The 16744-nt window shown below is 36.2% G+C and overlaps 4 protein-coding genes across 7 annotated transcripts; 2 read left to right on the plus strand and 2 right to left on the minus strand.

Moving 5' to 3' along the window:
• Positions 1–487: 487 nt before the first annotated feature.
• Positions 488–4849, minus strand: LOC141899476 (XK-related protein 6-like). The gene is made up of 3 exons (XM_074785823.1): positions 4456–4849; positions 4034–4239; positions 488–3193 (listed from the first exon to the last, which is right to left on the minus strand). Exons 1-3 carry the CDS (start codon positions 4698–4700, stop codon positions 2403–2405), a joined length of 1242 nt encoding a protein of 413 aa, XP_074641924.1. The 5' UTR covers positions 4701–4849; the 3' UTR covers positions 488–2402.
• Positions 4850–5113: 264 nt separating this feature from the next.
• Positions 5114–9760, plus strand: LOC141898619 (L-threonine 3-dehydrogenase, mitochondrial-like). 4 transcript variants are annotated; one of them, XM_074784628.1, is made up of 9 exons: positions 5114–5166; positions 5934–6099; positions 6181–6223; positions 6389–6459; positions 6743–6958; positions 7054–7160; positions 7413–7503; positions 7734–8000; positions 8154–9760. In XM_074784628.1, exons 2-9 carry the CDS (start codon positions 5970–5972, stop codon positions 8312–8314), a joined length of 1086 nt encoding a protein of 361 aa, XP_074640729.1. In that variant the 5' UTR covers positions 5114–5166; positions 5934–5969; the 3' UTR covers positions 8315–9760. The 4 variants fall into 4 exon arrangements, with proteins under 4 accessions (XP_074640729.1, XP_074640730.1, XP_074640728.1 ...); XM_074784629.1 differs by lacking the exon at positions 5114–5166 and adding an exon at positions 5262–5305; XM_074784627.1 differs by lacking the exon at positions 5114–5166 and adding an exon at positions 5318–5426.
• A 411-nt stretch (positions 9761–10171) lies between these two features.
• LOC141899746 (L-threonine 3-dehydrogenase, mitochondrial-like) lies at positions 10172–14055 on the plus strand. Its single transcript, XM_074786243.1, has 8 exons — positions 10172–10358; positions 10499–10541; positions 11451–11521; positions 11625–11840; positions 11951–12057; positions 12519–12612; positions 12914–13180; positions 13498–14055. The coding sequence occupies exons 1-8, from the start codon at positions 10241–10243 to the stop codon at positions 13671–13673; spliced, it is 1092 nt and encodes a 363-aa protein (XP_074642344.1). The 5' UTR covers positions 10172–10240; the 3' UTR covers positions 13674–14055.
• Positions 14056–14555: 500 nt separating this feature from the next.
• On the minus strand, positions 14556–15677 carry LOC141900896 (helix-loop-helix protein 13-like). Its single transcript, XM_074787956.1, has 2 exons — positions 15119–15677; positions 14556–14732 (listed from the first exon to the last, which is right to left on the minus strand). Exons 1-2 carry the CDS (start codon positions 15675–15677, stop codon positions 14665–14667), a joined length of 627 nt encoding a protein of 208 aa, XP_074644057.1. The 3' UTR covers positions 14556–14664.
• Between the last annotated feature and the right edge of the window lie 1067 nt (positions 15678–16744).

A 16744-nucleotide genomic window follows, 5' to 3' on the forward strand; every position in this document is an offset into this window, starting at 1 on the left:
TGAACAGCAGTTGGATCATGGACTCAAAAGTTTTTTAAGAGTCCAGAGCTGATTACTCCATGGCTGGACTGATGAATTACTGGCACAATTGCAAGTCGACCTTCGGATGATTAGGGGTGTTAGTACTGCTGTACTAATGAATCATAACCATCGAGGTTCCAAGAACAACAATATATTTTGCAATATTCAAACAAGAAGATAACTGACAGTTTGCTATCAGTGGACCCTTTAGGGGGAGGCAGGTACAGACTCATCTTTCAGTATTACACTGCTGCTTCGGTTAGTCATCGTATTTCACAGGTTTTCATTATTTGTTTAATCAGTCCAGAACGTGCTGTGACAAAGTCTACTTTTGATGTGAAATAACCTTTGAACAGATAACAAAGAAGAATTGACAAATATTGAATTAACAATTATACTTGTATTTATTTTAACATTTATCTCAACAAAACATACGAAAGTTGAAATAAAAAACACTTGTCAATAATTTGAATGTCTTGCATCGATACAGACTTAACCTGAACTTAAAACCTGATTTCAGTATTTGAAAAAAATATTTCATCACAAACATAGATAAAATAGAATGAAATTTTACCAGGCAAACTAATAAATCAAAGTTTAGTGGTTGCTTTTTATTATGATAGCAGTCACATAAATGCAATGAATGTTTTCACATACAAGATCATGAAATCATATCCTATATCATTATTACCCTTGACAATAGATTATATCTGCCGAATTCTACAATGAAACAAAAATTAACATAGCATTTTATGTCCACGATTTACTTGGTTTTAATTTGAGAAAGTATTTGTTTGTGCAAACACAAAAATACCTGTCTTTGTATCAAGAGCTCAAGAATCGGGTAAGTCTCAGTTCTAACATCAGTTTATACGAGTACAGTAACTTCTCTTGGGAAAGAGAGTCATACTTATGTATGAGTCAATTATGTCATTCAAAAGGCTTCAATAACAGTATTTCCGAGAACAATCAAACTTGTCAACAGTCGGTGCAAAATCTACTCAGTTCACAAACAAATTCTATGATTGCAAGGCATGAAAATTGCATCACATGAAAATTTAATAAGTTAATTTGCTGCATATGTGAGAATTGACTTGCATAAATAAATATTATGTCACTCGCTATATTAGCTGACTAAACCCTGTTTATATAGCATTATTCTATCAGTTTAAACTCAATAAAGTTAAGTAGGCTATAGGTACAAAAACGTTTTTATCATTACTTGTTCAGATAATGAATTTATGAAGGTCCATACAATAAGTTGCAGGTTGGTTAGTGAATTTTACTAAGAGTTTGGAAAAACTTTCAATTTCCCTGATTTTCGAATCAGTATCAGGTGACTCATAAAATGTGAAATATCTAGGGTTCCAAAGCTGCCGGGTCTATTATACACACATTACTACTATACATGTACCAGCATCAAGCAGAAATAATACAAATCATCATAATTTAAAGCACCACTATTAGTATACTGAAATATGATATTGAAATGAATACTTAAGTCTATAAAATATATATAATCAGATATTTTTCCGGTTACGCAAGTGTTGCATCATTTTGTTTTATAAAACATCATATCTTATCATCACTAGAGAATTGTGTCTGAAATAAAAAGTCTTTGTGTTGATATCATATGCATGTTCTATATGGCCAGACTACTAGAATATAATAATTTCAGCAAAAATACAGTTAGTGTGACTAATGACAGATATCATCGGTTACAATGAGCATATAATAACAGACAGTGATTAGTACACTCATCTCCATGGCAGGGATTTTAGTAAGCACCGATGGAACAACATTTATTAGATGGCACAGTATTTCTCTATTGACATACATAAGTAGTATAAGCAGTTATACTCCAGGGTTCTCATGTAAATAGAGTACTAGGTACGTGCAGAGGAATATTTAATGAATTTTGAAGATGCCACTCATGTTCATCTGATATCATTTTACACTAAAATAAAGGTGTTCGAAAAGAGTAGATACCGAAGGAAGTACATATATTCTATCAAAATACACCCAGTTCTAACATTACAATATTAGCAATAGTGAAATTTTATAGCCCACACTTTACGAGTCTTTAGGATCCCAGCCAAATTACAAACATTCTACAAGAATGTTTCAGTATTGAAAAGCATGTTGTTTTTTCTCTCTTTCCAGCATAGAAATATAATCTAGCAGGCTTAATGATACAAAGAAGCATTCAGCTTGTGTACCTTAATAATTCATTGATAAATATGAAGCTGCTGTTTATTTACTGATCCTAGTTATAAAAATAGAATGAACGCCTTCCTTCATCCGTTCAAGGTTTATCACTTCATGCAGTCGAAATACACTTGAATGACTCAAAAAAACATTTCTGATTTCTATACATTGATTCAAACCGGTGTTCCAACTGTTCCGCTCGGTACAGACGATTTCTGTTTCTGCGAAGAATTGGATTCAAAAGACGAGCGAACGCTGACCTTCGTCGGAGTACTCGCCATTAAACCACCTTCGAATTCTAAAACATCCGGTAAACTAATAGTCAAATCAGTCATACCTACTGCAGTGTTATTAGCAGTCGGGCCGGACATCCCGACGAACATATGATTAGGTCTAAACGGTCTGATAGCCTGAGATGGATGATACCATTTGTAGAATATCAACATGAAAACGATTCCTACGAAATGACCGAACAACACGAATATGAGGGCCCCGGTGTGATACCACGCGTTACGATTCTCCATAAACAAATACCACGGAACTATCAAACAGACATTCTCTAAATAAATCAACGAATAATAAATACTGTATTTATGTCTCGTTTGGCCTTCTTTGACGTTGAAGAAACAGAAAATGTAAATTACGCCGCAAATGATGTCGAAGAAGTACTCTTCGTATTTGTGATTGCAGAAGTTTGTTTTTTGTAAAATCAACCACATCGACATGAACACCCAATGACAGCCGATGAATATGAATATGTAGAACCCGTAATGAGAAGCGAACATCGCGATGGCAACAACACGCGGTCCTATAATAAACGATTGCCACAAAAAGTGGAACAACATTCCGCAGTAGGAGAGATTTTCCTTGTCGTCGCGAGTGAATCGTAGCGCTTTATGATACGACGTCAACGACCACGCTAAGGACAGTAGAGATATCGAACAACTTACCGCCTGGAATATTACTGAAACAAGAAATAAACAAAATACTTAAAAAACATTGATAAAACACTATAAGCAGACGATAATCAGGGGTGGATACGGAGGACTTATCACATCCCAAAAGGGCACTTTGATTTCCAAAATGGCAATATAAGGTGTACTCCCGAACTGAAATGATGCACCAATCATCTTCGTTGACAAAATGAAAGAGGTCACTCAGAAAGATTTAACTGACTTGCACAAGTCTTATAAGTCCCCCTGAATCCTCCTCTGATAATCTAAATAGACAATAACATAAAATTTCATAATTTCTGTTGTAACTCGTATCAAACTGTGTAAACGTTTGAATAAACTACCAGCTCAACGAAACATTTTCGGACTTAATATAATTTTCTTGTTATAATTGTGGAATTCTCTATAGAAAGCAAAATACTCGCTTGATATTTACTACGCCAGCCCACCTACTCTTAACAGCATTCATATCAATATTGATTTATTTGGAAGAATTTCCGTAGTTATCGATGAAAATGATTTAATTAAGCATGTTCTACTTTGCTCTACATAGAGGCAGTCTCTTTAACTACCAGTACTGCATTCATGGAAACCATTTTATCCTGTTGCTAATTAATATTGCTAGGCAACCGCTCCAAAGCCATAAGGTTTATGTATGCATGCAATGTATTGTATAGAACAATAACTGGCAAAGGAAAAGGCAATTTTTTTCGGTAAAAAAGACATGGCTCAAATATAATTGTATCATATCTAAACGATATCGTAAAGCTAATTTTCTCATCAATTAGGTATTTGAGAATTGAAGATGAAAAATTGAGAAATTTGGAATTAACCCTATCATATATACGTACCTCTAGGTAAGTCTGTATTTTGTTCTTGGCTGACCATAATATATAATTGTAGAACTAACTGTGGTGCAGATTCCATAAAACTTTCAATCAATCGCAACAATGTCGAATCTGCATCTTCGTACAACATCAAATTATAATAGTAACGTTTCAAATTGGCTTTTCTGGAAGACTGACTTTTCACCCCATAATATAATGATTCCATATATCTGAAAAACAAATATCGCATAAAGTTATCACTGTATACATCTCAAATTGTTACATTTCATTACAGTGTGAATAAAATGTAACAATTCTTGTGTTATTAGATGTCAATTGGTGGTTATTACAATGTAACAATTACTGAAGTCATCAAGAATCAACATTTCACCATTTCTATAAAGTTATATTCTAGAGGGATTTTTATCAGTGACAGTAGTGCTTACCGAACAACAGGGGCTAACTGAAGTATTAGGAATATACTGCGTAATATCCATTTTAAAGCACCTGCTCTTGACTTGCCGTTATGCGCCATCTCTTGCCTATAATCAGTGATATACCACCACAGGCTAAATAAAGTCATAGTCACTGATGGGAAGACGATAAATGCAACAGAACAAGCGAAATAGTTAATATCCCCATCTCTATAGTAAACAAGGCAAAGCCAAACATCGGATCCGATATCAGTCATGTAAGTAATAATTGAAAAAAAAGTTACTGCGAAGTCGACACACGAATATGGCAATTCAGGAGGCGTGCCATCGACAAAATCTTCTCCTAGTTCATCATCATCAGGTTTAATAATCTCAAATCTATCCGCAATATCCCTTCTTGTACGGATAAACTTTGCTTTGGCTCTTTCATGGTTCGCCATCGTTGCTTCACTACTTGGATTCAAGGAGGTGCTGCCATCTGACGAGAAAATATAACTGAACCTTGTATCCAGGAGGTGCTGCCACCTTGTGATGATATAAGATCTGTCAATGTTCTCGGCACTATTGAAATATCTATTTCGCTAAATATTCAGGTCTATGTTTCAGAATTTTCATAGGCTACTTTTGAATTTTGATTACTGAAATAGGCTTCGCAAAATATTTCATCGAAACCCGAGCCGTGGAGGTATGTCAGTTTTTGAGCGCGTTGATTGGATGATCGAGGTGGGTGCGACACCAACTCGCGCGCTGATTGGTGGATTAGTGGGTTTGACATGTGGTTTTTCCTGTTAATTCGTTCACGTGTATTGCCACACACACAGAGCCCACTGCACCTGTGAATTATAACGGCGTAAAAAAACAGGTTCATATCGGGTTCAAATAGGTTCATATCGGGGACACGAATAGTTTAGGTTGACTGTAGTCTGAGCCCGGCCCTTTTCTCTGCTTGTGATCGACGTACCCGTACACAGCTTTCAAATCCAGTAAGTGGGTAAGCGTAAGATTTGACAGCTGCTTTTCAGCGATTAGAATTTACTGACGTTCTTTCCGTTCTAGCACAGGGGCTCGTATCATACGTTTGGAGGTGAACTGTAGCTTAGATCATCCAGCAGTATCCCTGGTAAAGAAAATTCTTTCTTTTTATATATATATATATAGTACCAGGGATACTGGCACGATGATCTAAGCTACAGTTCACCCCCAAACTTATGATATGAGCCCCTGTGCGTTCTAGAGGACATGATCTTTGTAGGCTACCATCTAATGCCAATGGTCAGTAGTTATTAATAAGATAAGCGATAGGTCTATTGGGCCAGGTCTAGATATTGGTATATCTATACTGATATATATTACGGTATGGAAATTGCTATCTATGCATTGTTCTATATAGTCTCTTGCCTTGGGCTTCAGGAAATGAAGTAGCTTTAGTCCTCATAATTTACGGCTTAATTGAATAAATTTCATTTAGTATCTTCCTTTTTTCTGTCTAGGATTTTTGAAGTCTTATTCAACGCAGCTGTACAAAGATGTCACTTTATGGTATTGTATCGAAACGAAGTTTTGGAGTTTTACTTCGAAGATGTCTTCCATCTGTAACAAGTTCTGCCCGGTCACTTCATAGTAATGAAATAGAAGAGCCACGTATTCTTATAACAGGTACCGGTATCTACAATAAACTCATAATTAGCATTTTGAAACTTAGATGAACTGTAAAAGGAAATTGGGTATCATTTGTAGGAAGTCTTGGGCAGTTGGGGACTGGCCTGGCTAAAGTTCTCAGGTAAGCTTCAGACAAAATAAGAAATCTAGCTCTATCAAATTTATTTTAAAATTTTTTCATTGTAATGTTCATGCTCCAGATTCAGAACAATCCTCAATGGCTTTATGTACCATTCGTAGTGTGTCACTACCACCTGACACCTGATGTTAAATGTTGTTATTTCAGAGGGCGATATGGCAGAGACAATGTTATCATGTCTGACATTTTAAAGCCATCTAAAGAAGTTTATGAAAGTGGTATGATTCTATTTTAAAAGTAACCTTTCTTGAATAAAGAGCTTTTCTGGTTTTTTGCAACATTCGAATATACAGTGGACTTTTCTCAGACCAAAAACCACTTAAATTGGTCAATCTTTTTCAAGAATTCTTAAGAAATATTTGCAAGTTGCTTGATCCTCAGTTCGGAACCAATATCTGGTCAACGGAAATATTAGCAGTAATTCCACCATCGATAAAAGTTTTGCTCTCAAAACTGTTTTGGAAAAATTTTACTGAATGTAATTATTGGGTGTCTTTTCAGGTCCATATCTGTATGCCGATATTTTGGATTTCAAGAATCTCCAAGAGATAATAGTAACGCAAAGGATTGACTGGGTCATACATTTCAGTGCTTTGCTCAGCGCTGTAGGGGAACATAATGTACCATTGGCGATGAGAGTAAATATCGAAGGTGTCCACAATATTCTAGAGCTGGCAAAACAGTATAAACTGAAAGTATTTGTGCCCAGTACTATCGGTATGTGACCATTTACAGCTTACTATTGATTTCTTGTTGATTCATTCTACAATGGGATCGTCTATTGATTTATAGGATTCATTGATATTTTTCAGGTGCATTCGGACCGACATCTCCGCGAAACCCAACTCCAGATATCACCATTCAACGTCCTCGAACTATATACGGTGTATCGAAAGTACATGCTGAACTTATGGGCGAGGTATCGTATTTCTCTGTATAATATTCTATATACCGGTATCGGGATATTCCACATTGATCTAGATTAATACATGAATTGCCTTACTTCACTGTGTTCCATATGACATGTTTGTTCATCAGAACATCTGTTGAAACACACCTTGTCTATACTTGCGCATGTACTCTTATCAACATATCATCCACCTGTGAATGAGAGATGTGTATGTGTATTGATGAATTATTGACGTTTTTTTTTTTTCATATTTTATTGTAGTATTATCATTATAAGTTTGGATTGGATTTCCGATGTTTACGTTTTCCTGGAGTTATCTCGGCGGATACACAACCAGGTGGAGGCACTACAGGTAATCTATCATGATGTGAAATATCTCCACAATTTCCAGTTGTTGTTTTCATACAGTTTTATCGCTTAATTTGATTTTTGATACCAGGAAACTAATTTGTTTGTTTCGTCTCAAACTTTCCTTCGTATATTTGATAACATTTTCGTCGAAATGACACAGGCAATTGAATAAAAATTGTCAAATCCGCCTGATTTGATGAGATTTCATTTTGACATTTAAATACTTCGCAGATTATGCCGTTCAAATATTCCACGATGCATTAGAGAAAGGTTCGCACACCTGTTTCCTGAAACCAGACTGTCGTCTGCCAATGATGTACGTCGATGATTGTTTACGTTCGATGGTCGAATATCTGGAAATTCCCGGTGATCAATTATCGATGCGTACATATAATGTAAATGCGATGAGTTTCACCCCGGAGGAATTGAGTAATGAACTGAGAAAACACGTTCCACATCTCGAAGTGAACTATAAACCGGATTCAAGACAAGCTATCGGTAGGTCCCATATGTAGGCAACCAGTAAATATGAAATTATGCAGATTTTATTCAGCGCTGTAGACATTATGTTAATTAGTTTTCAATCTCACATGAATTCGTATGAATCAGTTGAGCTAGACAGGTTTAAAACTGATCTGTTTTTACTTACAGCTGACACGTGGCCGATGAAGTTCGACGACACAAACGCCAGAGAACAGTGGGGCTGGAAACATGAATATAATATCGAGGATCTCTGCAACGTGATGATGAGTATTTTAAAACCGTCGTACGTTCCGAAAGAAGGAAAAGTTTCGATGAAATCACTTGGTTAGAAATGCCTATTTAAAACAGCAGTTTCCCAAATGAATAAATCATTTGCGAAGGCTAGATGTGCGTGTTACACTCTGTTCTCACTTGAGTATAATTGATGCCAAACAATTAATGACATGAATTTTCAGTCTATTAAGTTAGTCTTCTAAGACATTAGTTTGAGACTGTTGTATATACAATGTATAAAACTGTGATATTCGAAATATTTCCATATCTTTATTTGCTCCACGACTTACAATACTGATGTTTCATGATCTGTAATGAATAGATATGGCTTAATGTTATTATGAGAAATAGATCTGAAATTATGTTGAAAACTAAGATCTGATATTTTTTGTGTGTTTTATCACACATTCCATTATATTCCCGATGGTCAAATTGCATTTATCATCACATATTTTTAAGTCCCGGTATTACGATTCCCTCGGATCTGATGTACTATGCGATTATTGTAATATTTCTGTGATACACATACCGGTCAACGTTTATTGTGTAGACAAAATGTTATGTTTGAATTCCTATTTTGTAGACGTATGTACGTTTTTATATGCACTCATGACTTCATGACACATGTTTTATTGCTGTATACCCACCCAAATAAACTCACATTCATGTATTCTTAAGAATTATATTATCAATAGGCTGACAAAACCTATGTACAGTTTCACAGATTGTGGTTAAGATTTACTCCTGGGCCCGGTTTTATAGACACGGGGGGCTAACTTGATTCATTTTCAATTTAGTTAGCCCCCGGGTTAACTTGATTCATTTTCAATTTAGTTAGCCCCCGGGTTAAAGGTAATACCAGTCTATAAAACCGGGCCCTGGGGTTTATTAGATATATTGACAGCTTAATTTTCCCTAGAGTCGATTCAACCCGTAGCTCTGTAACTCATCAGCCTGTATCTCTGCATTTTCTGTCACAAACTGACAATTCAATAAATGCCTTTGACAATGAATATTTGTATATAAATGTTTTTGCTCATAACCACGATTTGATATGATGTGTATAAGAAAGACGCGACTAGCTGTTTTAATAATGCCGTTTTTGTGATGATCTTACACTGGTAACAGTGTTAACGTTTTACTGCCCGATCTGCATATCATAACTTGAACTGATGTCTTCTCATAAAGCTGTACGGCTTATTTTGTAGATCTGACAATTATCATGTATTTTTCTAGAAAACGCAATAATCCCGGTCAAACAATTACATGACAGTTATATCAAAAGCTACCTGAATATTATTAATTCTGCTTGATTTACGTAAGTATATGGTATGTAACTATCACAGAGCAATTTTGTGCGTGAAACATATCTGTCAACATTTTTAGTCTAACATTTACATATATACATTTATATATCTGGTGTTTTAAAAGATAAATCAAAAATATATGTTAACTATATATTTGCTCGTGGGAAATAATTGTGTAATGATTGCTTCATTTTGTGGGCTTAAAGAATAATAAAATATTGATACGTATTCATTCGAGTTTTTTTTGTCTATTCTTTTTCGGTAAATCGAGGGGTTTTCTTGTGTGATGTGATACGACTTATGAAAGACAGTTTCATTATTTTGAGAGCTATTGTTGGTTCGTTTCGAGACGTTTAGTTCCGTGTACCAATCATACAGTCGTTTCTTCGTACCTCGCCTCAGTGACCCAATACCAACCAACCCTCAATGGGTCCAAATAATTTGGAAATTGTCAATACAATGTCTCGTATCTCGTGTTTTAATTGATTTGTATGGATCGTCAAGGGCGAGATTTCATTGTGCGTGTTTGAATGTTTTTCTATTTTGGGAAGCCTTTTTTCCATGCTAGTGAATAATTGTATGAGTTCAAAAAGTTCACGGAATGTTGAAGTGGAACACGACGGTTATTATACACTTTCATAGAGCTCATCATTCTACCCGTACCTGCTCGGTAAAATGTGTCTACATGATGGTACACGAAGTGTTGGAGTCTTACTTCGACGATATTTTCCATCTATAAAAACTGTCAGACTAGTTCACAGTGAAGCTGAGAAGCCTCGCATATTATTTACAGGTAACGGCACTGTGTATTTCGGTTTCTGTATTTCTAGACGCATTTCCAATAACTAAACACCTTGCAGTTGGTTGTGGAATTGCTTCTTATTTCTTTATTCTATCTGGAGATCGATAAATGAAGTTTTTATGCATATTTAGGAGGTCTTGGGCAGTTGGGTGTTCGTCTGGCAGACGTTCTCCGGTAGGTTTTACAATAATGTCATGGTCATGATTCAACTTAGGGGCCGTGTCTTAAAATCCGTACAAAAGCGTACAGGGGGAGGGGAGGGGTCAGCTAAAAACGTACATACTTTCCAAGGGGGAGCAAACACTGCCTTAATTGCGAAACCGGTCTCCCTGGGTTTGTTGCATTCAATATATTATATTTGGATCTTGGGAATTCCCCACTTTCAGTCTTTCATCTCGTCGCCATGGCAGATCGTTGATCAACGTCAGCAGGAACTCTGTTGAATCAGGGTGGATTTTGCCTTCTTTAAACCATTATTCCCATTACCCCTAAAAGTATGTACGCAAGGGGGTTATAAAAAAACGTACAATGAGCGTACAAGGGGGGAGGGAGGTTAAAAATACCCGGAAGTCAAGCGTACGTACTTTAGGCTAAAAAAATTGATACCTTGTTTCTCCGCTCTGCTGAGCTTTAATTTTGACCCGGCCGGCCGCCTATCTACCCTATACATTACTTTTTTAAAAATCGTGATCAATTTTACCATAACAGACCCGGCCGCTATAGAAATGAACTGTTTATAAATTTTATCATATTTTACGAAAATAACCCGGCCGCTGCGGAGAAACAAGGTATCATTTTTGTTTAGCCTTATGCACGGCCCCTTAGTCAGTAACCTGACTGTGGTTTAGTTTCACGATCGGATATTTTCCAAAACCACATAAGCCCATCCGATTATAAAAAGCTTACCACCAACGATTAGGTAACTAACTAGATTCAACTGGAATATCATATACTGTACCTTTTTGTTACAAAATCTTGTAAATCAGTAATCTATTGAAAAATCACCAGATGAACTAAAATAAACAATATGACCTCTTTTAACTATGTTTATTTCAATGTTATATATATTGTTACGTATTTCAGAACACGGTATGGTAGAGACACTGTCATTTTGTCTGATATCGTTGAACCGTCTAAAGAAGTTTGTGACAGTGGTACTATTTTAACATTCCTGATTTATCAATGAAAAATCAAGATATGAGTTTTTTTTCTCGTTCACAAACCACGTGAATGAAACATAATCATTAAATTTTTTAGGACCATACCTGCACATCGACGTTTTAGATTACGATAGACTCAAAGATGTTATCGAATCATCTAGAATTAGTTGGCTGATACATTTAAGCACTATGGCGAGTGCTGGCGGTGAGAAGAACGCACAACAAGCCATGAAAGTAAATATCGACGGAGTTCGCAATGTTTTACAGTTAGGAAATCAGTTTAAACTGAAAGTATTTGTACCAAGCTCAATCGGTATGTAATGATAGAATCACATTATGTTCATTTACCCTGAGACTGATTGTGATAATCTTTTTATGGTGAAGGAAGGAACAACCTTAAATCTTTACACTTCGTTGTTACAGGTGCATTCGGACCTTCATCTCCACGAAATCCAACTCCAGACATCACCATTCAGCGTCCCAGAACTATCTATGGTATATCTAAAGTGTACGCCGAACTAATGGGCGAGGTATATCCTTTCATTTCTCAATTGTTCTAATGTTAATTTGTCGTTTTCCTTCGTTCGGAATATTGTAAAACAAGAAATATAGCGTAATAAAGTTCACTTCATTTATGTAAGTAGGCCTAGTACGTAAAAAATACTTCTAATGCTCTTGAATCCAATCTTTAAACAGGTTTTCTTTCGTAGAGATAATGACTTGGTTTATATATGGCAGATAATCCATTATTGCTATTGAATATAAAAAATTTGCAGTTGCTAGCCACCGTCTTATCAGGGAACATGTCTCTAATTTTCATTGATATGATGTAAAATTAATTTCTCAAATATGTGGCATGCGAGCGATATAAAAACAGTGGGACAAAAGTATCATAACAAAATGGCGGCTTATCAAAGTAAACGTTCGCAGGGAGTTTAGAGTTCTCTTAAAAAATTATGTATATTTTTCATTCAGATGTTTCTTTTTGTAGTATTATCATCATACGTTTGGCCTTGATTTCCGGTGTTTGCGTTTACCTGGTATTATTTCAGCAGATACACATTTCAGTGGCGGCGGCATTTCAGGTAAATCGTTAGAATTCCGTAATAAATCTTACATTAATGTAAAAAAACGTTGTGACGCACTTCATCCGCATGGGTTGACTCTGTACATTTAAAATGCGGAGGAGCGCTTTTGAACTTTGCCTTTTTGGCATGGAATTACAGCGCTTTAAAAGTGTTATTATTATTATTACTATAATTATTATTAAAATCAAACTGAAGTTTGTGCACCGGGTCAGTTTATTACCGATATAACAGAATCATCATCAGACAGTGAAATAACGACTCCTGCGGTGCTTGATGTGTAATTGAGATGTTATTTTAGATTATTCAGTGCAAATATTCCACGATGCGTTACTGACCGGTGGCCACACCTGTTACCTCAGACCAGACTGTCGTCTGCCATTTATGTACATCGATGATTTTCTACGTTGCATTGTCGAATATCTGGAAATTCCCGGTGATCAATTATCGATGCGTACATATAACATAAACGCGATGAGTTTCACCCCGGAGGAATTGAGTAATGAACTGAGAAAACACGTTCCACATCTCGAAATGAAATATAAACCGGATTCGAGACAAGCTATCGGTAGGTTCCATGGTCGCACATTATTTTCTGTATGATAAAAGCAAGCTATAGAAAAGGACGTATATATCATACCGGGTAAATCATTTTCAATGTTGAATTGAAACAAGATGAGAGAGAAAGCTAAGTCTGGATTATCGTTCTATAGAAAACCCATAAACTTCTTAATTTCCTTCGTCCGTTATCCATTCTCTTCACAACTTTTAATGGTTTGTATCAACAGAAAATATCTAGAAACCACGCCCACTTTTGAAACTACGTAAGATTATTGAAGAGCTTAATATCGAATGTATGAATTTGGTTTTTTGTCTTCTTTGCAGCTGATACGTGGGCTATGAAATTTGACGACAGTAATGCCAGAAAGGATTGGGGATGGAAACACGAATATAACATCGAGGATATGTGCACTGCGATGGTGCGTTTATTGAAACCGACGTACACGTCAAAACAAGGAAAAACTCCCGATAAATCAAAACCAAACTTAAAACTCTACTAATTGATTCGTATTTTTGATACAATAATACTGGACAATCATTTTGGATTTCAATAATCAATGTTCGCGTGAATCTCGGCGTTGCGCATCGAGTTATCTCAGAATATTCTGGAAATAACCTGCGCGATTTGTGCAGAGATGATCGGTCTGCGTTGGTGAATTGTGTTATTACCGGCAAATGATAAACTTCATTAACGCAGCATCGTTTGACAAATTCTCAAAGATGATTCACCAAAGATAAAACATAATTATTTTCTGAAAACTATAAGTTTACTTTTTCGGCGATAATTGTTTTAATAAGTTATGAGATTTTCTATAAATGATTATTTTGAAATCATTGACCGAAGGTGTTGTAAGTGTTTATTTTAATCAACCGATTTTAACGATTAGTTAGTTTTGCATATCATATATTCCCTTATATTTTTAAGAAAACAATAAAATATAATCAAATATAAAGACAATTGGACGTGTGTTTGTTTTAGTTCATTTCTATTAAGAAAGCAAAAACTGGATGCATGAAAACTCTAGAGATTAGCAATGTATCGAAAGAAATTATTTGCTTATCTTCGACTTGCATTTGGCATCCAACTAAAATCAACTACCACAATTCAACTATGATAATCGAAAGCCGACAGTTATAAAGAAGGATTTTTCGAATAACCGACAATATCAATTTTATTCAACACTGTTTTACGGGATGTTTCCTATCCATCGAGAAGTGTCGTTAATTCATAAACAAAGAGTTGATAATTAATTTCCATTGACTAGAATTATACATTGAGCAAAAATATATAAACACTTTTCATTCACACACTGCAGTTTTTAAATATGATAATTATATGTTTTACATATTCAGAAAATAATTCTTTCTTCAATCTTCGGGCTACAACAGATGTCCATATATCACCTTAAATGTAGCGGTATATTCCATACTCGATGAGTAATTGATACGTCGAATCCCGTTGACAGATTTCGAAGAATCCCGTGATTTTGTTCAGTTATACTGGGGACGGTCAATTCCTAAACTGTCCCATTTGATCCATGATAATCGAGCCGTCAAATCTGTAAAGTATGATTTTAAAGATTTAAGAAAAAAATCTCTGAAGAAACTTCGGTCTTATGAACTACCGCGGTGATTATTTTAGGATAAAAAATTAACGGTTTTAGTAGACTTTCTGTAGCATTGAAAACCACAATATTTTCCTTAAAAAATAAGTGATAATTTTGCTATCAAAATGATGAGATTTTCTGGCGAAGCAAAGTAATGTCCAAACGTGAGCAAAATTATTGCGACAACAACAGAAATCATGAGAGTTTAGAAATTATTTTTTTCGAATGATTTTGATCCCAAACTCAAACTTTGAACAATCAAGAAAGGTGAACAATCACGAAGTATTTTACAACAGGTAAATAATTGATAAATTCTTTCAACTTGGTTTTAAACTTACCACTTGTGTTCCACTCGACAGTGTTTTTGGCGCTTCCTTTCAATGATTTATCGATGTACTCAAGTGGAGGTCTTCCGGATAATAGAATATCTCTTAATAACGCTATGTAAGCTATTGCCAGGCGTAAAGTATCAATTTTTGAAAGTCGTTTCTCGTACGGAAATGTAGGAACGTGTAAGCGCAGTTCCTCGAATGCAGTATTGATGCTCATCATTCGTTTTCTTTCCCTGATATTCGCGGCGTGTCGTTGTACTCGGTAAGGTCCGTGATAAGTGTACGTGAAATTACAATGTCCGCGATCGGGACCGAATCCGTCACTGTCGGGCGATGCAGCTGTCATATAACCCTGCCCTAACTGGCCGTACACACATGAAGGCGAAGGTTCGATCCCCAAACCGCCCGTGTTATCGGCGCCCATACACGGACCAAACATCGCGCCCTGACCAGTTCGGCCGCAGTCCTCATATTCCTGTTCAAAATGCGACAGCGCCTCGTTGTTGTTGTTAAACGAATTCTTATGGCGACAACTTTCTCTAAAATTCACTATATTATCATTCATGATGTTGACTGTCAAATAGAGCTGCTCACACCGGCACGCTATAAAATTGGGTAAAACTGTTGATGTCAGGAACTCTCAGCTCCAGATTTTGAGCCGATACTCGGTGAGGCAAGACTTCCAAGTGAACCTGTCAACCGCAGAAACCGTTCATATTTATACCGGGATAAATTCTTTCAGAAGTTTCTGCTCGCCGTCACTTTCAACTGGTCTTATCCAATTAGCTGCTGATGACAGGGTGACGGATTAAACAGTGCTAGCGGGGAGCCGGGAAACTGATCAATATGGAGAGAAACCCAACCAAAGCCAAACCTCTCCAAACACAAAACATCAACGCCAGGGGTTGAATTATTCCTATTGATTTTGACACTTCTCTATGAGACGTACTTCCTCAAGTACCACTTGTTCTTCGACGCGAAGAAGGCGGGGTTACCGTGGCTTAATGGTCATTGGTCAGCCGGTTGCAGAGATCTCAGGGACATCGCGGCTTCGAGATGGAAAATTGTCCGTGAGTCGGGGACAAACCCAGGGACAAGTGAAAAAAACTTTTAAGAGCATTAGTGTACAAGCAGAATTTATGTTTTGGTCGATACAATCACAAAGATTTCACGAGAAAATTTTCGTTCTAAATGATATCCAAAATACTGTGTACAGATATTTGAGGTGATATTTTCAAACATTTTAAGATTTTAAGAATTCGTTCCGAAGAATGTATAAGAAAAAGGCCGTCCCGTCGTGAGTGCGTATCAATCTAAATAGGGTTAGTCTTGAGAAACCAAGATCTAAACGACGTAAAGCAAGACGTTTCAGTATTTAAACTATAGCATAACTGTAAGGAAGAAAGTAATGAATACCGAGTCCGAATAGATATTGATTTTCACGCATTTTGTCAGATATATTTCAAACCTTTAAGATTATTCAAAGACATGATATTGATAGAATTGAACTTCATTTGTCTCGGCGTCCCTATTCACCTATTCAAATGGGTGATAGATAATGGCAATATTTGTAGTTCATAACTCTGAGGGGGGGTTGGTTAAACGACAGGGCGTCTCTGACAATAGGATCAA

The sequence above is a fragment of the Tubulanus polymorphus genome, chromosome 2, assembly GCF_964204645.1.
Source record: "Tubulanus polymorphus chromosome 2, tnTubPoly1.2, whole genome shotgun sequence".
NCBI lineage: Eukaryota > Metazoa > Nemertea > Palaeonemertea > Tubulaniformes > Tubulanidae > Tubulanus > Tubulanus polymorphus.